The following is a 24128-nucleotide window of genomic DNA, read 5'->3' as shown; positions in this document are numbered from 1 at the left end:
AGAAAAATATGCCCAACTGCCAGATTTCCTATTAGCATCACAATTCCCCTAGGTTGTGTTCCCCCCCTTGTTTGTTTGCTGGTTTGTTTTCATTTCACACCCCCAAATGATCTTTTAGGGTTAAAAATCATGGCATCGTTTCTAATAAGGAGAGAAGGATGTCTGTTCCATGATTATTCCAGCCTTCGTCCAAACTCCTGAAAAATGCAAAAATGAGTATACAACAGTGCTCGCAACATAGTGACCTCCCATGAAAAACAATGGGATGAGTTTATTGCATCCACAGTCAGAGGCTTGTTGTATTAATTAACAGGAAATAGCTGGGAGGAAATGGTTTTCAAACAGGACAATACTTCGGTAGGTCTGTGGATTTTTTTAAAGCAAAGTCAATGAGCAGGCAGTGAATTGTATAAGAGGTTGGACAGATCACCTGGTTATGTGGTTAATGCAGTGGTCAAGAGCAAAAACCCAGAGCCAAACAATATCATGAAAGCTTCAAGGCTAAACACATGGACGCCAGGAGGATGTTGTATTGAACTCGCTGGCCTCTCTCCAAACAACATGCATGAGCCCGGTGTACTTAGCTTCAAAGCATGATGATCATAATAAGGTCTGCCTACCTAAAAGACTTGTTGCAAGGATTAGAGCCAGGCAGGGCATATATCATACTCACAGCATAATTTTAGGGTTGTTCACACATCCAAGTGAATTCTGTGGTGTTTGCTGTCAGAAAATTATATGGTATAGAGTGTTGGAGTGTGCCAACACAGCGCTATATCACTGCTAAATGTTGTTACAGTACTTTGATATTACATGACTAGCCATTATTGTATAGCATTTAGCACTTAAATCTACATGATTCCTTCGTTTATTGAACCCTTATTACCACTACCACCTCACCCTTTTTTTTCAGTCTTTCCGCCTTCTTCTGTTTTAATTTCCCCTAATGTCTCTTAACTCTTATCGGTGTGTAGCAATACAGCTGTTTAGTTGACCCCATATGAATACACAAAATATTTGCCATTTATGGATTTAATAAAAATACTGAGATATCACACGTAAATGCATATCTGCATCTGTTTTTTTTTAAAGGGAGAAATGCAAATGGCTGTCTTGAAGACTTATGTGCCTCCTTTAAAACCAAATAAAAGCAAAGTTGATCCATCTGTAGCCTGTTTTTCAAGGCCCCAAGACAATTGATAATGAAATAATGACATTAAGTATAAACATTGAAGCAACAAGAAAAAATCATCCTATCAAATGTATGTAAACCATAGAAAACAAGGTTAGTTTGCTGCTAAAATATTTAGAGCTCTAAGTCCAGCCTCTCTTTTAAAAAAAGGTCTTCAACTGTCCACTAGAAAAAACAGCATGGTATAGTGGACACAGCATTGGTCTCAAGCTTGTTCTGGGTGCAAATCCTGCTCTCTCCCCCCCCCCCCCGTAGAAACATAAGGGAGCTGTCCATAATAAACCTCTTTTTGCACATCTCAAGCACTTTGCAAACTCCTCATCACCATAACTAGCATCACCATAACTAAGACATGACTGGATGCCAGAAAACAATAAGAAAAAAGGGAAGGAATGATCTGAAGCTTGGTGGAGTTCCAAGATTTGCAGAAATGGAGCAAACCCAACCTAGGGTTGAGAAACAGGGTCTTAGAACCCCCTTCTTCGTTCTTCATCTCTTACCTGTCGATGGGGGCAATGGGAAGAAGCAGGTTCTCTGCGGTTCCTACTGTACGTCTTGAAAAGGAGGGAAGGCCCTTTCTCTTCCCGTACAGTAGAGTTAATCCATTTTTTTGTTCGGGACTGGGGACAGAGCCCTCTACCCCGGGGGGGGGGAGTCACAAACAGACGCCCTGCTCTCTTTCTTTAAGCCTCTCTTTCTCTCCCTCCTGCCACCTGCCGTGGTGCTGGTTTCCTGTCCCCTGAGCGCTTTGCACAGACAGGCGCTAGAAGCTCATTCTCAGTACTGGCTTGACCACAAACAGTTCCAAAGCAGCGAATGCAACCCAACAGGGTTTCCTGCCAATTTCAAACCCCTCCCTGCTGCTCTGCACCTCCATATCTGGATGGTGTAGAGAACCCCGTGTAGAGCACAGGACCCAGATGTGTCAGAGCGGCAGCCTCCTCTCACTGGACGGCGTTGTTAGGATCCTTCCACGCATCGCTCTGCGGCAGTCATCTTGACTTCAAAAACCAATGCTGGGAAGGGAGACAATGGCAAACCTTTATCTCAGATCTATGCTAGACCATCAGTTCCATGACCCTTCGACAAGCGTTAGGGCTCCATCTTATGAGGTTTGTAGTTGGACAAGGAGATTCAGACTCTGTGCTCTAGGGCAGGGCTTCTCAAACTGGGGTCTCTCCAGATGTTCTTGGACTGCAGTCCCCAGAAGCCTTCACTACTTGCTTGGCTGGACAGGATTTTTGGGAGCTGCAGTCCAAGAACATCTGGGGACCCCAGGCTGCAACCACTGTGCACTTCCCAGAACCAAAGTAAAGAATTCCAGGTGTTTTGACAGACTAGGAGGCCCAGCCACCCATAGGATGGAAAGAACCAAACCACTAGGGTCCTGTAGTGCCGACAACACTCATCCTGCCATGCCAGGCTATTCACTTCCTCTCAGCTTCGTTTACTCAACACAGCACCTAGGGTTTCATGTTCACAGCAGCAGATGGAAGAAAGACATCATTTGCAAAAAAATCTGCTCTAAAAAGTAATTAACGCTTTTCCTTCCTTGCACAGATTGAGAAGTAACTCTCTTTTTTTTTACTCATTGGCTAAAATCCAGGAGTAAATGGCAACTTGACTAGGCCCACCGAATCCACGTAACTTAAGGAAGAATTGACTCACCAGATGCCTGCTGATTCAATGGACCTACTCTAATTGCAGCTTACTCCTGAGTTTCAGCCACTTATGAGTAGTGTCGCTTGTTATACTGACTGATTTTTCCAACCTGAAAGATTGGCTGAATGCCAGCGAACACTAACACAGCTTCCAGTCCTAACTGTTGGCTACCTATTATGTTTGTTTCTGTCCAGATTAGTAAATAAAGAGTAGGCAGAAGAAAAAGGTATTTTCCTTTCTTTTCTTTTCATATTTGGGAGGGGGAGGAAAGGGGGAAAAGATGAATCATGGGGAGTTTCTTTTATATTAACAGTGAATGTATTCTTTACAGACCTATTGTTTCAGTTTAAAGTCAAAGAACCACAGGCATTTTGCTAACCTTTTCGGAAAGCACTCATACAAATGAGTCCGTCTAGCAAAGTAAGTGGTGAGGAAATAGCATGAAAAAAAAGAGAGAGAAAAAGACCCTTTGAAGAAACAACAGAATCATTACAGAACAGAAATAAAGAAAATCCATCATCTCCTTTTAGCCAACAATTACAGACCAGCCTTATTGTTCTTGTGGAACACCCCAACATTCTTTATAATCTGGTAAAACACAGCACAATCTGCAGAACTCCAGAATTCGCAAACCTGATGTCTCCCATGATATGTCCTGCTATTTAATAAGTTTATTAGAGGCATATGACCTGCTCAGATACATGTCAAAGCAACCTATACACCATACAAAGAACACAGGAAGTTTTAAAAAAGCAATAAGTTATCAAGCACCTTTCCAATAAAGGGTGCTGGGACTAATTCCTGGTTTTTGCCTGTCTCTAACACATTAATCAATCAGCCAGAGACAGAGAGATCCTATAGATATTTGTTTATTTTCAGCTGAAAGCAAGCAAATAGGTGCATACTTCACATGCAGAACATATGCAGAGAAGCGCATCCCCAATACAAAAGTATACATAAGGCATGACATGAAAGAAGAACTAAGGGGGTTGGGTGGAGGAGAAGTAATGGGAGGGGATTCTATAATTGGTACAAATTCCTGCATGAGCTTAGCTTTGGCAATCATTCATTTCTTAGTGTCAGATGCCCCACCTCCCAAGGATGGACTTTTAATTTAGAAATGCCTTAATTGTAAATTGGAAGAAACTCAGACAGGCACCCCCTCCTCCCTTGTTCATTCTTGCCTTCCTAAGCAAAATGCTCATACTATAGTGTAGCAAGTTATATTTTATATGTATAAACTGGACCCCTTCATAGCCAAGGGCTTAATAAATGTGAATCTAACTTGGCAATTGGTTCTTCTGCTCTCTTCAAAAGATCTTTTGACAGCCTGTTTCATTCTTTTTTAGAGTTTATGCCGACTGCCTGCTGTCTCCGAAATGGAATCTCGTCATTGTTCTTCCATTCTTGGCTTGACCATCCACTGGGGAGGAGATGTGATGATCTGTTTATTCCCGCATGAGTTAATGTCCAAGAGAAAACCTTGCAGGATACGCCCGGCGGATCTCACCTTCTTGACTTCCTCTCTCTCTCTGCTCTTATTAAACTCAGTGTTTACCCAATGTTTGCCCACTTTGTGGCTTATCAGCAGGGATTAGAGGAGGCAGCAGAGATAGGAGGAATGAACAGACCTAGCTTCCCTTGAGCCAGAGTTTATTAGCACAGTAGGGCAAAAAAAGGAGGATTTTTTTTTAAGCACAAGGGAGAATGGATCTTGATTTAAAGCAAAGTTTCACTCTCAGAAACTGCTTTAAAATAAGATAATAAGTTGCCCCTACAGGCCCTGATTTTCAGAGGGCGATTTTGCCACTAGCACACGTTCTGAATTTGGTCCATGAAAAGCTTACTTATCAATTCCTGGCAGGGCTCCAGCAAAGCGTGGCAATATCAGTGGATCTCCTTAGACCCACGCCAAGGCGTTCCTACGTCTAGAATCATAAGACACACTCCTACAACAACTTTCTAAAAGTGCATCATCTTCTAAAGACATTCTGACAGTCGTTCAGCTTCAAACTGCATAGCCGGGAATAGCTTCTATGAGCAAAGGCGACTAAAGCAGATCAGATGTTGAAAATAATATGACCAAATACTGTTATGAAAACAATGTGTTTTGATAGGCTGGAAATCAATTTTCCACTTCTCTTTCAAATTCTTCTCTCCACCAACCGTGACTTGAGTTTTCCTTTCATCTATAAGCAAAAAATTTTAAAGAAATGTGTTCTTTGCCAAAGTTGATAATCATCTGCAAACCCATCTGGGGGAGAGGGAGAAAGTGATAGGAGTCATGTCAGGGAGGGAGAGAAGAAAAATAGATCTTTCCAGGGCTAGGACTGGAAAAATGCAATCATCTGCTCAACATGAAAGCTGTTAATACTTGTGTAATGGTATTGTATTTGAAATTGCCTCTTTCCTCTAGATCCATGAAGCAGAGACCTCACTCAACCCAAACAAAAAGCATTCTCCCTCGGTTGTTGGTATACCTCAGGGTGCTCACATTACCAGTGGATTTACAAATTGCCCCTAGAGAAGACCTATTTGAATCAAGGGAACTTACATAGGACTTGACTCACCCAACTCCTGCTGATTCAGTGGCCCAACTCTAGTCGTAAGCAGGTTTAACAGAGCTTCAGCCAATATGCGGGTTATTTCTGAACATCATGACGGTACTGTGTGGCTGCATTTTATAAAGGGACACTTGACATTGTCCTACTGTTTATTTATTTATTTCAAACATTTTTACACCACATTTTTTCTTTAAAAAGGGCCCGAGGTGGCTTATGTCACTTGAATGCAAAATGAAAGCTAACAACAGTGAGTATACAAATACTAAAAAGGATCAAACAAATGGCATACAAATTAAAAAAGAAAAAAAAATAAGCAACACCAAAACGCATTCAAAGCAGAAAGAGACAGCAATACCTTTAATTAAAAAAAAAAACCTCAGGCAGCTTGAAGGAAAGCTTGCCTGAAGGGAAAGTTCTTTGCCTGCCTGTAGAAGGATGGCCGAAATGGGTCCGGACTGGTCTCCAGTGGGAAGGAGTTCCAGAGTCTAAAGGAGAAGCCACCGAGAAGGCCCTTCTCCATCTTCATCCCCAGCTTCTGTGTTTGCTTGTGAATTACTTATTCAGCCTTTGACTTCTAAGCAACAGATGCTACAGAACAACATTCAAGTCTTTCTAAAGACTGCACCTGGCAATGGACAAAAATCCGACTGAAGGCAGAAAAATATTGTACAAATTGTGTTGAGACCAAACGGCTTATGATTTATTAGTTGGTTTGTTGGTGACGTTTTTCACTTGCAGAGCCTTCAAGGAGCAATGGTACAGACAAAAAATTCACAAGGACATCATGCACACAACAGGAGCAACAGAGAGCGAGCGAGAAAGAGAGAGAGAGAGAAGAAAAGGCACATTAAGAGGGAACATCAAAAACACAGCATCTGAAAGGCCTCTTAAGGGCCTGACCCTCCAAACCATTAACAAAAACATCCCCCCAGTGAGACTCTTTACAAGCATGGAACTCAAATCAGCAAAAAGCTTTCAAGCCGAGATGTTTAAGGAGTGCTTTTATCAGTTCTACAGCGACAGTGAGTTCCCATAGCTGAGGAGAGATTTGAACCCAGGCCTCCTGAGACCTAGTCTGTCCCTCTATCCGTCACACCACACCGGGTATCCCTCCCCTCACAATATACCCTTTGCTAAAGTCCACGGGCATCAAAGCAAGGCACAAGATGGAGCCAAGCCCGTCAGCACAGGGAGAAGCGTCGAGAGTTGATGTTCATGCGCGTGACGCCAATGTGCTTGAGGGGACTGGACAACAGGAAGGCCATTTTGGGTGGGATGTTACACAGCAGGTCCGAGTCTTCTTCGCAGCCCTCCAGTTCAAAGGTGGCGTCGTCCAGCATCTCCTTGTGCTGGTGGCAGGCCTGCTCCACTTTCAGCCGGTGAATCTGAGCCCGGAGGGACATCAGCTGCCGAGCTAGCTGGTGGTCTAAGGCTTGCATCTCACTCTGGGCAGAACGAGAAGAACGGCAGAGGATGAGAAACAAGGCCCCCATGTTCGGAACTTCTTCTCCATCTCTGGAGTAAAGTTCTCACTGAGGTGGTTATCCTGCACGCATATCCTCAAGCACATCACAAGGTAACACAGAACTATGCCTCCTGGTACCCCAATTCTCCTCGCATTACCTGATGCATATGCACACACTACACTACACCTTTTCGATTATTTCACATGGCTGAGGCTCTCCTCCACCTTCTGGAAGTTTTCCTGATATCCAAAGGAATCCAGATTCAGGCTGAATATCAGGAAAAACTTCTGAACTGTTAGAGAAGTACGACAATGGGACCCATGACCTTGGAAGGTGATGAGCACGCCAGCGCTGGAAGCATTCAAGAGAAATGTAGACAACCCTCTGTCGGATCTGCTTTGATTTGGATCCCTGCCTTGAGCAGGGGGTTGGACTTGATGGCCTTCGGGGGGCCCTTCATGGTTCTAGGTTTCTATGATCCTGCAGTTCTCACCTTCCGCCAGCTACAAAGACAAGAAGGATGGGTTGCTACCTTGGTGTGGTTGGATCGATGTCAATCCCTATTGACATTGACCGGCAGCAACTTTTCAAAGTCTGAGGATGTTTTCATTGCGTGTCTTAGCTAGAAATACCAGACCTTGAACCTGGAATGTTTTGTTTGCTAAGCATGTGTCCGACCACATGGAAAAAATGACTTGGTTAAATATATACCAAGAAAAACGTAATCGCTTTACTGAGGTTAGTAAGAGTTGTCCTAACATGCATCATTTTCTTCCCCTTGTCGCAGCTTAAGCAACCCATAGGCAGACTTAGGCTGAAGATCAGGAAAAACTTCTTAACTGTTAGAGCAGTACGACAACGGGACCCGTGGCCTCATGGGGAGGTGGTGAGCACTCCGTCACTGGAGGCATTTAAGAAACATCTAGACAACCAACCACCTGGCAGATCCGCTTTGGCTTGAGTCCCTGCCTTGAGCAGGATGGGTTGGACTCGGTGGCCTTACATGGGCTCGTTCTTCCAACTCCATGACTCTAAGAGTCTATGACAGGACTTCAGAGAAACACCAACGGGACTTTCCTTGTAGGCAAACAGCAATGAGGTGGCTTTCTTCCCACCCTCTGAAACTTGCCTTTGTGCAACACGTCACCGTCGGGGAAGGAGGGTTCCGTCCCTCCGTGCTGCCCTGGAGAGAAGACCTTTGGACCCTCGTCTGGCCATATCCAGGTACCCCCCCCTCCAAGAAGTGATGAGAGGAGCTACTCACCAACTCCTTTCTGAGCCACTCAAAGGCATCTCTCATGGTAGAGAACCCGCATATGGTCTTAAGGGGCACCTGGGCCTTTTGGTGGTCCTCTGTGGTGGCCTCCTCCACCTGCTTCTCCTGCAGGGTCTTGAGAGCACCTTCTCTGAGGCCGTTCCTCCAGGACGGGCTTTGCACCCGGGCTTTCCATTCGAGGTACGAAGGCCGACGGGTCTGTAGCTTCAGTTTCGCGGTCAAGGCTTTGACACTGTCCAGGTTCTCTTCTTCTGAGTTTGATTCCTCTTCTCCCAGCTCCTTGAACGTCACCAGAGACATTGCGGAGGTACCTTGATCAACAGCCTTCTCGGCGGGAAACAGACCAGCTCTAGATCCACACGCCAGCTATATATACATGCATCACTGAAAGCTGTTTATTCGTGGAACAATAAAGGCCTTGGAATCAAGGGGAGGGAAGCAGGAACTTTAATTATCCAGAGGTTAACAGCAGAGCCTTAAAAATAAAAATACAGTATTATTGTCTCCAGCTAGGCGGAGACACCCTGTTCTTTGAACGGAAGTTTCAACGAGGACATGAAAGACAGCAAGGGTGTAAACTTTATCCTGTGAAGTCATTTATCCCCCGAGTGTTCCTTCCTCCCCTGGCTCTGTTATCTGCAAAGAAAAGGGATCTTCGTGGATGTCCGTCCACCCAAAGCCTCAGGTTGGAGGGAAGAGTGAAAGGTCACCCCAGCAGATTCGGGGGGGGGGGGAGCGTTTAATTAATGATGACAGGCAAAGTCAATCATGGGAAGATGAGGTTTACGATTCATGCCCAGATTAAGGCAATCACCTGCTATCGTCTTATGGGTCCATTATCTTAAGAGTGTTCTCTGAGCAGCCCTGCGTTGCTCAGCTCTTTGAACGACAAGAAAAATTACAGCACAGCGTCACCTGCTGATGGGCTCGAAAAATGGCTCTTTGATGCACTTCAGGGCACTGCAGCGCTGTCCAGTTAGCTCCAATGCATTTTGAATAGCACAAGCACTGGTTTTATATGTAATCTATGCACAGATATGGGTGATAACAGTGGCCACCATTATAGGAACATTGAGAGTTATCGTAGTAGACAGATCACGGGGCCCCTTCGCTCAGTATATACACTGATAGGCAACCAAGGCTCTCCAGCTTTTCAGCTGGTTTTTTTCCAGGAGATGTTGGGATCCAATCCGAGACTGAAAGCAGAGTCTCTTCCTTGGGATCTTTTCCTAGACTGACAGGAAAAGACGTTGCCATATTCACACTGAAACAGGGGTTGGCCATACCTAGGGTCTATCGATTCAAACATTTCCACAGGTCAACAGATACTCAATAATGGCCGCCACCCAAAAGTGTTAGGAGGCTTTTTAAAAGGTCAGATCAAGTAAAGAGGAACGGCCGTGAGTCACGATGAGCCTCCTCTGGCTTCAGATTGTAAAAAGCCAGCTAGGCCAGGCAGTTCCCGCAGTAACAAAACCTGAGGTAATGTGGCAGCACTAAAACTAACAACTGGATTTCATCGCAAGCTTTTCTGGATAGAAACTGATTTTTTCGTATGCATGGAGCATGGTGGCCGGGCCACAGCTTTACATGACATACCACAGCATACATAAATCCATGTCCCAGATATTGTGTTCCACAGGTGGAATGCAATGTGCAAAAGTTCCACACTGAAATAAAATTGTGAGTCTCAGCAGTGCCACAGTATTTATGTTTGTTGTCCCTCCGTGTTCAGCAACAATGTCTCTTGGGGTCTTGTTTACAACCTCGCTTGCCGTCTGTAGGTGATTATCTATCTATCCAGCAGTAACCGAATGTTCATTCCAGCTTTTGCCATTCAAAGAGAGCCCTGCCTCTCTGCTGAGTGTTTCTTTCCCTCTCTTGCATTGGTTGGCAGAAATGGTTTGTTGCTGTTGATCTGTTCAGTTGGTTGCTAAATATGAGTGCAGTTAAAAAAAAGAATATGCACACATCTGTAGTTTTAAGCAACTTTAAGAAATTTGTTTGTTTGTTTTTGTTTGTTTGTTTTTGTTTGTTTGTTTGTTTTTGCCCTGTCCGCCTCCCATATTAAGATTTGGCATGATGTTCTAACCTGGGACAGATTGCAGGGGTGTAAACACTGAGGGGTTTCTTAATATTTACTTTGCTTTTAAGGAGAAGAACTGTATCACCTTATGCATTCTTTACGAAATACCTGAACTATTATTTCAACATGGTTTTTTGTGTGTTCTTTCAATCCAGATTTAAAAAATTAAATTTAAAAAAAGCGGAGAGAATGTATGAAAGATCACTCTGACCCCCCTTTTTTGGGATGCATAAAACAGCAGCACCCAATTGACAGACCTAGTCATCATCCTTTAGAAACAAACAAAAAAATTTTTTTAAAAAATTCCGTACTACCATGTCCAGAATCACCCAGCCAGCTCAGAACATTTGGGGGCTATAGTCCAAAAGCATGGCATCAAAACTCTGGCTGCAGGTAGAATCAGTCCCTGCCTTGTTCTCTCTCTCTCTCTCTCTCTCTCTCTCTCTCTCTCTCTCTCTTTATGCGTTTCCTGTTTCTTTTAGACATTTGTCTCCTGCCTGTTGGTGAGACAGCCCCCTTGGAGCGAAACCCCAATGCTGTGCAGCATGACTTTGAAGCCAGCCCATCGAGGGACCCCACGCCTAGACTTCACCAGAGCTTTTGGGGCAACCGGCCACAGCCACATCCGTGGGCCAGCTCTTATCTTCTAAAGTCCGCGACTTCTTAGCTGCTGCTGCTGCTGCTGCTGCTGCAGTACCGATGCCCCGCATTTAAGGTGGAACAGAAGGTCCGAAGGGACAAAGGCAGAGAAAGGGGGCCCTTAGAGAAAGGAGAACAACCCAGCAGGACACAGTCAAATAAAGGACACCGAGGGGCCAACACAACAACATCTGAATCCCCCGAGAGTTGCAAACCCAGAGGGATAGCATCAAAGAAGCCTGTCGCCTTCCAGTCACCATCCTGGCTGGTTCTTAACGTCCGCATAGGCATATTGTACTGTATATGTGCAGGAGGCTTTGATCTCAGATGGGGAATTAAGAGCCGTTCACTTTGCAAAAGACCTGTTCCTCATTTGTTCACGAGGACTGATCCAGCTGCCTGATCTTTGGGGAACCTGTTCAGATGTGTGCCAGCATTTCCAGATTTATCATTACACTTCTTTCTGACTTTTCCTCTCTTTATAGCTATGTAGTGCAGCCTGGGGTTGCTGGATCAAATAAGCAAGGGCTACGACATCACCAGTTGTATATATGCACATATACAGTACAATATGCAGATCATGATTTTAAATTGAATCTTTTCTCAATCTAACTATACCTTTTTGAGAAGTTCCTTATTTAGTTCCAAGGGATGTGACTTGACACAGAACTGCTGGATAGCTCAGTGGTTTAGGAGAGGTTGGGAGTTTGATTCCCCAAGACGTCTCCTTGAGAGGGACTGGACCCGATAGATAATCCAGAGGGTCCCTTCCAGCTCTGTGGTTTTAAGATGATGATGACTGTCCAAAATAATGTTTTGCTTTGCTTTCTCTCTGGATTTCGGCAGGAGACTTAAGTACTGGTGCTCAACCCTTTCCCCCCCAGAAATCCGTATAACTTGGCCAGCCTTCCTTTCCAATGCATTCAAGATAAAAAACCTGCCAGCTAGTTTTGCTGCACATCAGGCTGGTTATCAGCTGGCAGGAAGACTCTCCTTTGCTCCAGAGATTTCTTTCCTGGGATCTTCAGACACCCTTGTCCTTGCCGTCTGTTGAGAGCTAACCAGGCACAGAAAGACAGATTTAAAACTACTTTGCATGTTGTTATCGCTCTGGCGGTTATCTGAAATCTTCACAGCTCTCTCCGAGCCCCATGGCAGTGGGAAAATAAAATAAACAAAAATGAAAAGCAAATCCACGGCAGCCAGACGACCTTAAGCCCAACATCCTCTCTCCTTCGCTCGCTCACTCTTCTCAAGCCTCTCCCACATTCAGTTCCTCTTGCTGTGTTTCACAATCAAAGATCCAGGACTCTTCAGCTGCCAGGCAGTTCTCAGAGACCAAACAGCTGTTGAAGGAGTTTTCAACCGCTGGACATTAGTCTTGCCCCCACGGAAGGCTCTGTTACATATTAAGAGGCAGTCGTCCTCTCCCTCCCACCCCCCAATGTGGTCCTTATCACGAAGTGCTTGATCCCGGATCTGTGTCAAGCCAGTTCCCCTGCAGATCCTGGACTTGAACTGGAAACGCAACAGCTGTCAGGTAAGGAATGGGGATCTGGCACGAAGCCGTTTGCAGAAATTGCTAGTTTTTTCCTCCAAATCCCAAAATCTGTTTAGCAGTTCTCTGGTGTCAGGACTGGGAGAACACACACACCCCAGTTCCAGATTTTGGGAGTCCCTGCCAGCCCGAAGAGGGAACAGTCCTGATGGACACGTGGTCTGACTGCAGCTTCTTTAAACTCACATAAACCGAACAAGGAGTAACGGGCCTTTGTGTGTGTGTGTGTGGTTCTCTGTCAAAAAAGCAGACATCCACTGGCCTACCTTAAAGGGTTGTGATTTATTTATTTATTTATTCAATTTATATGCCGCCCACACTACCCAGAGGTCTAAGGGTTCTAAGGGTTACAGAGAAATAAAAAGTGCACACCTGGCAACCTCAGGGGCCCATCGGGTTAAACACTGTCTGTGCAAATGCTAGCAGGCGATGCTTATTTGGTGAAAAGTTGCACCTTTTACAGCTGTGCTTGATGCAGCTGTGAAATGCACGCCGCAGCCTGGTTTTCTCTCCTGGATAGTCAACAATGCTGTCCACAGGCCATGTGTTGTCTCTCTCTCTCTCTCTCTCTCTCTCTCTCTCTCTCTCTCACACACACACACACACACACACACACACACACACACACACACACACACACACACACACACACACACACACACACACACACACACACACACACACACACACACACAAGCACCCTGACATTCCACAATGGGCAGCTTTGTTATGGGTGTTTTGGTTTGTTTTTTATTTATTATTATTATTATTATTTTGAGGGGGGGGTTCACATCTTTGGGAAGCCTGAAGGGTGCGAAGGAAGTCTTCTGGTCAGACCAGACGCCGGGAAAACAGACCCTCTTACTGGGAACATTCTCGATAGCTATACAAAACTGTTTATTTTTAGTTGTGTGCCTCCTGCTTTTCGATTTAAAAATGTTGTTGAAGGCCAAAAACGTGGGAAAACAATAAAACCCACCATCGGCGTTAGGAAAATAAACACACATAAACCTTAAAGTATTATTAGATATTCTTGTGAGGGGCAGTTCTCGGACCAAGCCACTGGGGATTTCCCCTTCCTTTTCTGCAGCCAGGACCTCCGTTGCTCAAATTACAAACCCACCCCAGGTTGATTGCTGCTGTCCCCCTTTTGTTCTAAGCAGAAAGGTCGCAGTTTTCAACCTGTTATTTTATAAAGAGGTGCATAGGATTGAGGTGCACATTTAAGGGAAGCTTTCTCTCTCCTTCGATCTCCCTGCACCCCTTCTGTGGCTTTTGATTCTCTTCCTGAGCTGTTACAGCTTGGCTTCCTTTAGGGAATCAGTCCATTTCCTATTGGGTTTTCCTCTTTTCCTTCTGCCTTCCACCTTTCCCAGCTTGATTGTTCCCCTCCCTCCCCCCAGAATCCATCCTTCTCATGCTGTACCCAAAGCAGGACATCCTCAGTTTCAACATTTGCCTCCAGAGATACCTGAGGCTTGATTCAATCTAGGACCCCCTTGTTCATCTTTCTGGCCATCTAAGGTATGCACAAAGCTCGCTTCCAGCACCCACATTTCACTTACCATTAAAAAAAAACATTAAGGAGTAAAAAAAAAAAAAAGAATTGCTACAGCCATGCCTTGCAATTGATAGCATAAAGAGATGTTAAAAATTCTAACCTGTCTAGCATTCCTGACCTTTTGAGGAGGTGGAAAATGGGGGAGATGGTACCGGTTCTCCCAAACCCCCAAAAGTTGGTTTGCAGGGATCAGAAAGAAGCCACAAATGCAACAGTGTGAGAGCACAGGTGCACTATTGAAATGCATGTAGTGTATTTGATGCTTTGTCCTGCACTTCGCCTCTCTGACGCTGGCTGCCACTCACAGCTGGTACTGCTGCTGCTGTGTTATTTTTAATAATTTTGTACTTTTTTTTCTTGAAATCTGGCCTAGTGCTAGCACAGAATAAGAGATAGGGGAAAAAAATTAAAACAGAGGTTCCGTGAAGCCCAAGGGGTGCGCACAAGGGGTAGAGAAGAAGAGGAAGCAAAGGGGCAAGGTTGAAACTGACCAGAGATATTGACTAGGATTGCAGTCAACTTCACAAGTGATTTAAAATAAATGGCCCTGTGAAATACCTCACTTTCCAACCAAAAAACTACCCAGGAAAAAATGAAAGCAAAAATAAATATCTGCACCTTTTTGTCCACTGGCATGACCTTTGGGGCCAAAGAGTCTTTTAACATTATGGATTTTTGGCTTCCCAAACCTTTGAAGTCAGAGAGCTCTTCCCATAACGTTGTCAACACAGTGATCATTTTTGTTTGTTTCTGCCTCTACTTGTTTTTTCCCATTTTGATCTTGCAAACTGCCTTGATTCCCAGTTCTGGGGGAAACAAAGCCTATAAATTCAGTCAGATCTTCTCTAACCCATCACAAAATGTACAGTATTAAATGTTACCTGGCCTGTCTTATCTGAAATATATGAGCCAAATGTTAAGCTGGGAGGTTTAGGAAATTTTCATTTCTTCCATTTTGGAAGGATTCCAAGAACTCTTTTTGGAATTTTGGAATGGTTAGACATTTATGGGTGAATTCAAGTGAATTCAAGATTTACACACACACACACACACACATGCTAAAAATAATGTAACTCCACAGATTTGTTGACAGATTTGTTGACATTATTGTTCCGGAGACACGCAGAAAGTGTCCCCACCCAGTCCCTTAGCTTAGCAACGATCTCACAGGATGATCAGCAACAGAGAGAAAACAAAAGTTGACGACCTGGTGATGAAGACAGGGTAGAGTAATGTTGCTGGATTTGCAAACATCAGATTAAAAAGAGGACCCCCCCACCCCACCCCTGGCCTCCTGTCACTGCTGGCTTTCCCAGTCTTTACCCTTCTGGAAAGATGGTGTGCCGTCTCAGCCCTCTGAGAATTTGGGTGCAAGACCGTGTTTTGCCATTGGGAATAGCAGTGGGTGTAACAATGCACTCCTGCAACAGGGAGACACACACACACACACCGCTCAGGCACTCAAGAGTCATTTGTAGTAGTGGAGAATGTGTGAGAAGCTCTCTAGCAGAGAAATCAAAGGACCTGTGGCAAACGCCAGTTCGCAGACATGGGAGATGGGGAGGGTATCAAAATGATTTAGCTTTGCACGGCAGATACGCCTGTTGAGCAGAACCCACCAGGGAAAAGACAGAAATGCATGCTCTTGTGATCCATCACGGTGTGTAGTTCGAAACAGAGGAGACGAGAGCATCTGCTCTCTGGGGGGTTGATGCACTTTTATCCCTAGCATGCGCTCCTGCCGTGTCTCCTAGGGTGACAGCTTCAGCCGAGAGACTTCCTCTGCCCTCCGATCAGTCCCCCCCCAAGACGCTCTGGATCCCAATCCGTTGTGACTCCCCGAGGGGCCCCCGCCTCCCGCTGCCATGGAGTTTGCAGAGCTGATCAAGACCCCCAAGGTGGACCACGTGGGGCTCACGCGCCCAGGGTTGCCTCCGGTCACGGGGACCCTTTGCATCACCAGCCATCACATCCTCTTATCGTCTCAGGCGGGAGGAAGTGGGGAAGAGAGTCAGATGGAGCTGTGGCTTCTTATTCGCAACGTGGACGCCGTTGAGAAAAGGTGAACGGGTCCGTTCCACCCACCCTAAGTTCTTTTCTGACTGAGCCCCATTTCCATGATGCCACAGTGACCTCCCACGTCTATGCCACCTAACCCAAATAAACATGGCAAGGCTCACACTGCCAACCCAAATCAGATACTTTGCCCTCTTCCCTTCGGCTACTTCACAAGTTAAGAGAAAGCTTTGCTAAAACTGATCTCAGAGCTAGGCTTTGCGTAACTCCTCCCTTGCCTGGCCCAGACCAGACGGGCTGGGGCATTTTTGAACCTGTCGTCCAGAAAGGAAACATTGCCACACAATGAGCAAGGGCTTTTTCAGAACTTGACTCTCTTGGCTGCAGTTTAAAGTGAGCCTCTCGACCTGAAAGACAGCTGCCTGGACGATTCAGCCTCCCAAGGAGGAGACTGCCAATGCAAACATCAATACACACACCCATGTGTACTTTCCCAGGGAGATCAAAGAGGGAGGTCAGGGAAAAGAGAATGTGGGCCAAAGCATATCTTTAGAGAAATTGTATCTAGAAGGGGTGCTCCCTCATCTGGCAAAAAGGATATAATTATGAAAACACAAATAGATCAAAAACATGTGCATAATCTGTATTGTCTCTGGCATATAATGGCAATGTTGTTCCTTTTCCCTGTTCAAATGTCAGATGACCATTTTTTCCCTAACCCAGTTTCTGTGCTCTGTAATCTGCAGCCTGATAGATGAAAACTGAGAAGCAAAGTCTACCTTAGCACAAGACTAACAAGACTAAGACTAGTCCCTTCCCAGGCTGCAACTGAGCTTGCTTTTAGTTTGTGATTACTCATCAGGACGCAAACAGGGGGGTTATTTGTGAGCCTGATTGCTCCAGCATGGAGCTCTAAAGGAATTGCGTATCTGGAGGGACAAAAACGCAATCTGCTTTTAATTGCGAAGCTGGTCTCTTGAACAGCTTCATTTCCCAATCTCAGGCTGCTGTGAAAGACACAAAATTAGTGCCGAGGAGAAAGGCAGCCACCGTCCTTGAACGTTTGCTTTGCCAAATGAACTCCAAATTGTCCGAGCAGGTGGCTTGGTAGAACAGACCCGGGTTGCTTGGCGGTTGGCAGCGGGGGGGGGGCGGCTAAACTAACTTTTCACACCTGCAGGATGGCGCTAACCTCTTTTCTTTCCTTCCTCTTGACTCTCAGTGTTCAGAATCTAACTTGGTATCAAAGCGCCGGGACTAACGGATCTCGAGAGAGCAGGTTTGCCTTTTAAACCCATTTCAAATCACACGGCACAGCAGCTTCAAGAATCCCCCGTTTATTCAGCTGACAGCTTTCTGCTTGCTGAAGAAGCAGGGTGGGGTGAAGGCAAAAGAGACAATATATCCTGTGGTCTTGATAGGTGTCCAGTTGCAAACCTTATCAACCACCGGAAGGCCATGTCCTCACGCTTTCCTGGTGCATTATGTGTTCTTAGAAATGTTTCCCGTAACTGGTCTGTTACAGTGGCCCATGTAAAAACAAAACAAAACAGCACTGCCCACCCATTCAAAGGGACCCAGGACCTTCTGGTGGGCCTTGTTATAAATAAGAAATGCCCATTGTTGCAGATCCATGCCCGCCACGGGTTGGTACCGAAACATCTAACATTTTGTCACAGTGAACCTGTTTTGTGGATCGGACCCCTTAAATATTAAGAATGTCCTCCTGAATTGGTAGAGGGGTGTGTGGGTGTGCATCTCTGTGTGCATACCCGCACACATGTGTGTTGTGTGTGTGTAGAAAACAACGGTGGCAAATGAGGTCAGAGGGGTACCTGATGCAAGAAATAGCAGGCAGGGATATTTACCGTATTTTTCGCACCACAAGACGCACTTTTTTCCCACAAAACAGGGGGGTGGAAAGTCTGTGCGTCTTATGGACCGAAGAAAACAGATTATATTTTCCTGTTTTCTTCTCCTAAAAATTTGGTGCGTCTTATGGAGCGAAAAATACGGTAGCTTAAATGAGTGTAACAATAACTGCAGTGATCATTTTCAACACCTTGCAAAACACCTACTGTTGTGTTAACACAACAGTGACAGTAGAACCAGAGGGGGAGGGCATTCTAGAACCGACACAACACAACCTCCCAGAGTGGAACAGGCACTTTGAGGTGAGACAGAGAGAGAGAGAGAGAGAGAATCTCAATTCAAAATGGTATAAATGTGCTCAAGAGGTTTTAGCTTTTCTCTTCCCCCTTTTTCTCTCCCAGGCGCTGCTTACACAACTTCCTGCTTTTCTTGAACTCTTCTTAAAAACTTCTTGAACTCTTCTTAAAAACTAACGGCCAACAAAGGACTGCTTAGGCTTGCAGGCAGAGGCTTTGAAAGGGCTCAGCCTCCACTCTCTCCCCTTCCCACCTGTCACCCTCCCACCCTTGGCTGCTGCTTGGGGAAGATGCAGGCTTGCAAAACACAGTCTGCATGCAAATGAAAGCAGTTCATGCCGGAGGAAACCGGGCTTTCCTTTCATACGGACTCCCCCCCGTCTCACTATCCTGCCCGCAGGCTCACAAGTGCATCTGGCACCATCACGCTCAAGTGCAAAGACCTGAGGATCCTACAACTGGAAGTCCCCGGGATGGAGGAATGCCTCAACGTCGCCAATTCCATCGAGGTGAGCAGGACTCGGCCTCCCGTGTGCAGGTCTGCCATCTGGAACGTGCAGAACTGCCTGGATGAGATTTCCCACGCACATGTGCAAAGGGCCCATCCCCACCATAGCCCAGCCCACACATTTCTTCCGGGTGGCAGGTGGAAAGAAGGAGAGGAGGCTGGTCCACCTAGACTGACCCCGTTCAGTTGCAGATGGAGCACCCCTTCAGAGGAAGGGAAGAGGGCTGTGTGGCCACTTAAAATGGCCACCGGTTGGGGGAGTAGTTTGGGAAAATGGAAAAAATAATAATGACAGGCAAATAGGCAATGTAAGATCTTAGTTTTGTGAGAACCCTTGTTTTGGCCCCTGCCCATGCTGGGTTTCCAAGCACTGTTACGTCGGAGGCAGAGGGTCAGAAAAATCAGTTCTCCCTTGCGGATGGAAAACAACACCCCAGCAGGGCAGGCCAAGCAAGCGGCAGCTCCTGATCTCGATTCAGAAGCATTTTTGTGTCTGGAGAGTTCAGGGAGGAATTCTGTGGTGATGGGACTTTTAGAAGTTCGTGTTCTGCGACTGACATGGTTATCATCCTTGCTCCCAACAGGCTCTCTCCTCTGTGGAGTCGGTGATGATGATGTACCCCTTTTTCTACAGACCCCTAAGCATGAAGCTAGAAGATGGGTGGCCACTTTCTACGCTTGAGCAGTACTACCAGCAAATAGCCTTGGAAGTGAGTAGCAAAGGCCGGGGCTCAACAAGCAGAGGAGAAAGGGTCTCCCACCCACCCACCCAGGGCCTGCCTGGGGGGTCGTGGCGACCCTTCATCCCAAGCGAATGTTATCCCCACCCATTGGGAAACGTCCCTCATCTTTCTTAGATCACCACTCCCAGAATCCACCATCCATCCATCCACCCGGTACCACAGGTCCCATACTCCCCTTGTCCCTCCTGCAAAGGGGGCAGGAAGGGGATGCTCCCGTTGACCCCTCTTCCCAGACAGGCGCCTGGAGGCTCAGCTACGTCAATGAGGATTTCGGGGTCTGCCCCACCTACCCCTCGGCCGTTGTGGTGCCCGCAACCGTGGACGACGGAGCGCTGAGGAAGAGCGCCTGCTTCCGCCACGGAAGGCGGTTTCCAGTCCTCAGCTATTACCACAGAAAGAACAGGATGGTGAGTACCTCCCCTGTCTTTTGTTCTCCTGGCCCCGTCGCCCGAATCCTGAAGCAAAGGATACTTAAAATCTCAGAACTGCAGAGCTGGAAGAAGGGACCCTCTGGATCATCCGGTCCAGCCCCTGCCAAGGAGGCCTGGGGGAGTGGGGAGTGGGTGGGAATCGAACTCCCAACTTCCGGCTCTGCGGCCAGAGACCTTAAGCCACTGAGCTGTCCAGCAGTTCAACTTGGTACAGCCAGATCTCCCCACATCCGCCCTGTGAGCCCCTTTTGCAAACCGCAAGTTGTTCCTGTGATTCAAAAAAACAGTTTGTGCGAAGATCCTTGCAGGAAAGATGGGGGGAGGAAAGCTCACCGAATCAGATACTAGACCCTCTCTGCTTCCCGCTTCGGAAGCCAAGTTGTTGTTCTGGAAGGACCGGCTCGGGGGTCCCCAGCCCCACGGCCAATGTCCGTTCTCCCTCCCGGCTTTGGCAGGTCATGCTCCGCAGCAGCCAGCCGCTGGTGGGACCGAACCGGAAGCGCTGCCGGGAGGATGAGCTGCTGCTGAGCGCCGTGCTAGAGGGAGGGGGCCGTGGCTTCGTCCTGGACACCCGCTCTGCCCAGGCAGCCAAACAGGCCCAGATGATGGGTGGTGGGACGGAGCACCGAAGCTCTTACCCGGGATGGAAGAGGCTGCACCGGCCTCTGGAAAGGTAAGCCCGCCTTCTTCCCATCTGTCATTTCCACACACTGAGTGATCCAGAAGATACAAACAACCCATTCACTGCATTTGCTTTTTCAACATCCAAGCCGCCAGTTGTCGTTTTGCGCCGTTTGGAAATATAAAGCTCTCGTGGAGACTGAGAAAGAAAAACTTGCCGTCTTATGGGTCAGGAGAAATTTTCAGAGGTTTTCTCGTTTTTCCCCACAAGAACGAGACAAGCCAGGATTTACATCCCGCTTCTCGGGCACTGTAAATATGTTTCATATTCTTAATGATCCATTAAAGAGATCACCTGTTTCATGTGCTTGCAAAAATAAAAGACAAGGGAATTACTTGAGCTTTAATAAACCGCCGATTTGGCTCTTCTTTGCCATCACGGCAGGGGCCGACCCCTCCAGGAGAGCTTCGTCAAGCTGGTCGAGGCTTGCAACGACCCTTCCCTCAACATGGACCGCTGGCTGACCAAGCTGGAAGCCTCCCGGTGGCTGGCCCACGTCAAGGAAGCCCTGAGTACCGCCTGCCTCGCGGCGCAGTGCATGGAGAGGTACGGGCCCCATCCAGGGAGACCCTGATCCCACCTGGAAGACCAGGTTGGTCTGCACGGGCTCAGAATAGGTGCCTGGGGTGTGGAAAGGAAAGAAAACGAGGTGGGCTGATGTACACCTCCCCCAGCCCAGTCTGGGATTGTCAGAGGGGTGGTGCAGGGGAAAAAAGGGTGACCTCTCGGACGTCTGCCCCAGTCGAAGGGCAGGGCTAGGCAGGGCTGACAATGACTGGGGAATGCCGTGGCTTCCTTACAGGGAAAGGGCCTGCCTCCTGGTGCACGGAGCCGAAGGGACAGATACCACCTTGCTGGTCACCTCTCTCGCCCAGGTCATCCTGGATCCGGAGTGCAGGACCCTGGCTGGACTCCAGAGCCTGCTGGAACGGGAATGGATGCAGGTACCTTCCCCGACTCTTGGTACCCGGCTGCGAAGGCAGAACAGAGCCCGATTTGGCATCCCCATGAGTTGTCCCCCCAAAAAACACTGCACACTCTCGATCTGGGTCGGAACGATACAGTAAGGCAAGAAAAGATTCTCCTCCTTTAGGGACATAAGAAATAAGAGCGTGCACTTTATTCCAAATTAAAAGCCCAATGCGTTTCAGCTTAGCCTTTTCACCCTTCCGGCTCAGCCAAAACGTGCCGGTCTTTTAACTTGGGATAAAATGCACGCTATCATTTCTACGTCCTGGGACCAGAATCTTCCTCTCTTCTTACAGCGTGGGTGGAGGCACCCATTCTTTTTTGGTTCTGGTTCAGAAAGCTACGGGCCAGCTCTTCAAGGGGGAAGATGGATCATTCCAAGCAGAAACATCAGCGGATGAGGTCTTTTTTGTCCGTGCCGAACAGGGCTGTCGGGAAACCCTATGCCATGACTTCATGCCAGTGTGGACATGCTCTGGGATAACACCGGTCTCCATTCGTACACCAGAGGGAAAAGGCCAGAAGCCACTTTTTCGGTTCTCACCCATTGCCCCTTGCTTCCCACAGGCCGGACACCCTTTCTGCCTGCGCTGTGCCCACGCAGCCTATTCCCACGCCCGCCCCAAACAGGAGGCGCCCACTTTCCTGCTCTTCCTGGACTGCGTCTGGCAGCTGGGACGCCAGTTCCCCTTCTCTCTGGAGTTCAGCGAGCGCCTCTTGGTGACCCTGTTTGAGCACAGCTACGCTTCCCCGTACGGCACCTTCCTGTGCAACAGCGAGAGAGAAAGGTGAGGCCAGATACGTAGAGGTACGTCAAGGCCAAGAGGGAGGGCCGCGGGCGCTGGGCCTGGGAAGGACGGGAGGCCTTACAATGACGAGTCTTGATGTTTGAGAGTTGGAGCCGTCACATGCTTTCTCAGAGCTTGCAAAAGGGACAATTCTGGACGACAACTCCCGTAATCCACCAGAAGTGGTTTTACCATGCCCTTCTTCTGGAGGCACCCTGCGACTATCGTGCAGCTGGCCCAAGGCCACCCAGGCTGGCTCTTCCAGCATGCACCATGCTGTAGGGGAAACAAACTCCCAACCTCTCTGGTTCTGCACCCAGAGACCTAAACCACGGAGCTGTCCTGCCAGCTCAGCAGGTGCAGCAGCTGAATATTAAAATAATAATGGTCCAGCCAACGCCCCATCTCTTCACTGCTGATGAAACCGCTAGCCATTCCCCCAGCGACTTTAATAAATGAAGGGTTTGGGGAAGGACAGAGGCCGGCGGAGGAGGCCGTTCTGACCGATATTGACCCACAAAGGGGTCAGCCCCACCCTTCAGGGGAAAAAAAAGGACCGAGAGATGTTGCTGGCTCCCCCTGCAGGAAACTCTGTGAAGTGAAAGCGAAGACCCACTCTCTCTGGCCTTGGCTGAACAGTGAAAAGCAAAAGTACCTGAATCCCCTCTACGTGCACAACCCCCTGGTCATCTGGCCGTCTGTGGAGCCACAGAGCATCCTACTCTGGCAAGGTACAATCATCCTTCTTCTGCTCTTTTTGTATTTTCAAAAGTGACACGGGCTTCTTTTTCCTCAAACATTCTAAGTATGACCTAAAACGTGCACAACACGTTCTAGAACCTAACCCATCTGTTTTTCTGCAGGCACTCTGCTCCCTTTTAAGACTATATGACCACACAGATTTCATGGAATTAAATAAGGCTCTGCCTTCTCCATCACTTGCCACTTAGTTCTAGTCCTGGGCTGGGGAATTACAGTATATGGGGCAGCTCCATGTTTTGCTGGGTGGTAGCTCTCATAAGCCATCATTGTGGGCTACAAGGGCTAGAACGGATGGAAATTGCCATTTAGCAGCACCTGGAAAGTTCTAGGTTCCCAATACTTGGCTGAAACCTACTAAAGGTACCAAGTTTCTGGTGAAGTTTGGATGTATTGTATTTATGTATGCCTTGAAGAGAACATATAAGGCAAATGCTATTTGGGAGAAATGTTATCCATTGCCCATTGTGGGTCTTCAGAGAATGCACAACTTCAGACTTCTGTAAGCGTAGTCTAAATCAAGCTCTCAAACCAAGGGTCTGAACTGGTTCTAGGGATACCTTTCCTCTTTACAAACATGCATTAGATTATCAAGATACATGATGAAGAACTAAGATAGCTCTCTGGACCTGCCTTTGGCACTGAGCTTCGCCCACACTGTTTAGCTGGGCTTGCAAAAGCAGGACTCTTAATCACCCCCCAAAAGAGAGAACCCAGAACTGCTCCCGGTTGATCCTTGTACCCTGCATGGGAAATACCTTTAACAGCTGTGCTTCCTGTAGGTTTATTCCTCCGCTGGGCCCGTTCATCCCATTATCTAGACGAAGTGTGGACAGAAATCCAAAAAATTGCGGGCAAAACTCACCCACCAAGGATGTGCGAAACAGCATCTACAGAAACTGCAACACAAACCTTCTCAGAAAGAAAAACCAAAGTGCCACACAATTCATCTAACGATCACTTGTGAAATGGGACACCCAACATCAGGCAAGGCCTGGACACCTCTCCTTGCCTGGCAAAGGTGGACTTTGAAAAATAGAGTAAATAACTGATTGGTAAA

The 24128-nt window shown here is 47.2% G+C and overlaps 3 protein-coding genes and 1 long non-coding RNA gene across 7 annotated transcripts in view; 2 read left to right on the top strand and 2 right to left on the bottom strand.

Annotated features, from left to right (window-relative positions):
* The window catches only part of LCK (LCK proto-oncogene, Src family tyrosine kinase), an 18891-nt gene extending 15177 nt beyond the window's left edge, over window positions 1–3714 (bottom strand). Inside the window, exon 1 of the mRNA XM_072980250.2 lies at window positions 1693–3714. The gene's annotated coding sequence lies outside the window, so the exon portion shown is untranslated. The remainder of the gene's footprint in view (window positions 1–1692) is intronic.
* LOC140702095 (uncharacterized) overlaps window positions 1–6339 on the top strand; it is an 8861-nt gene extending 2522 nt beyond the window's left edge. Inside the window, exon 2 of the long non-coding RNA XR_012081145.2 lies at window positions 4204–6339. This is a non-coding gene — a long non-coding RNA (uncharacterized LOC140702095). The remainder of the gene's footprint in view (window positions 1–4203) is intronic.
* FAM167B (family with sequence similarity 167 member B) lies at window positions 5554–11836 on the bottom strand. Of its 2 annotated transcripts, XM_072980251.2 has the most exons (3): window positions 11504–11836; window positions 8149–8577; window positions 5554–6863 (listed from the first exon to the last, which is right to left on the bottom strand). In XM_072980251.2, exons 2-3 carry the CDS (start codon window positions 8458–8460, stop codon window positions 6600–6602), a joined length of 576 nt encoding a protein of 191 aa, XP_072836352.2. In that variant the 5' UTR covers window positions 8461–8577; window positions 11504–11836; the 3' UTR covers window positions 5554–6599. The 2 variants fall into 2 exon arrangements, with proteins under 2 accessions (XP_072836352.2, XP_020656282.3); XM_020800623.3 differs by lacking the exon at window positions 11504–11836 and having other exon boundaries at window positions 8149–10872.
* LOC110082731 (myotubularin-related protein 9-like) lies at window positions 11835–24128 on the top strand. 3 transcript variants are annotated; one of them, XM_020800540.3, is made up of 12 exons: window positions 11835–12425; window positions 15759–16066; window positions 17243–17299; window positions 18589–18697; window positions 19281–19406; window positions 19673–19846; window positions 20326–20543; window positions 20937–21098; window positions 21355–21496; window positions 22089–22309; window positions 22895–23040; window positions 23851–24128. In XM_020800540.3, the coding sequence occupies exons 2-12, from the start codon at window positions 15870–15872 to the stop codon at window positions 24033–24035; spliced, it is 1737 nt and encodes a 578-aa protein (XP_020656199.3). In that variant the 5' UTR covers window positions 11835–12425; window positions 15759–15869; the 3' UTR covers window positions 24036–24128. The 3 variants fall into 3 exon arrangements, with proteins under 3 accessions (XP_020656199.3, XP_020656200.3, XP_020656202.3); XM_020800541.3 differs by lacking the exon at window positions 17243–17299; XM_020800543.3 differs by lacking the exons at window positions 15759–16066; window positions 17243–17299.

This window comes from Pogona vitticeps, chromosome 9 (assembly GCF_051106095.1).
Source record: "Pogona vitticeps strain Pit_001003342236 chromosome 9, PviZW2.1, whole genome shotgun sequence".
Lineage (NCBI taxonomy): Eukaryota > Metazoa > Chordata > Lepidosauria > Squamata > Agamidae > Pogona > Pogona vitticeps.
This window is presented reverse-complemented; position numbering and strand designations above follow the sequence as displayed.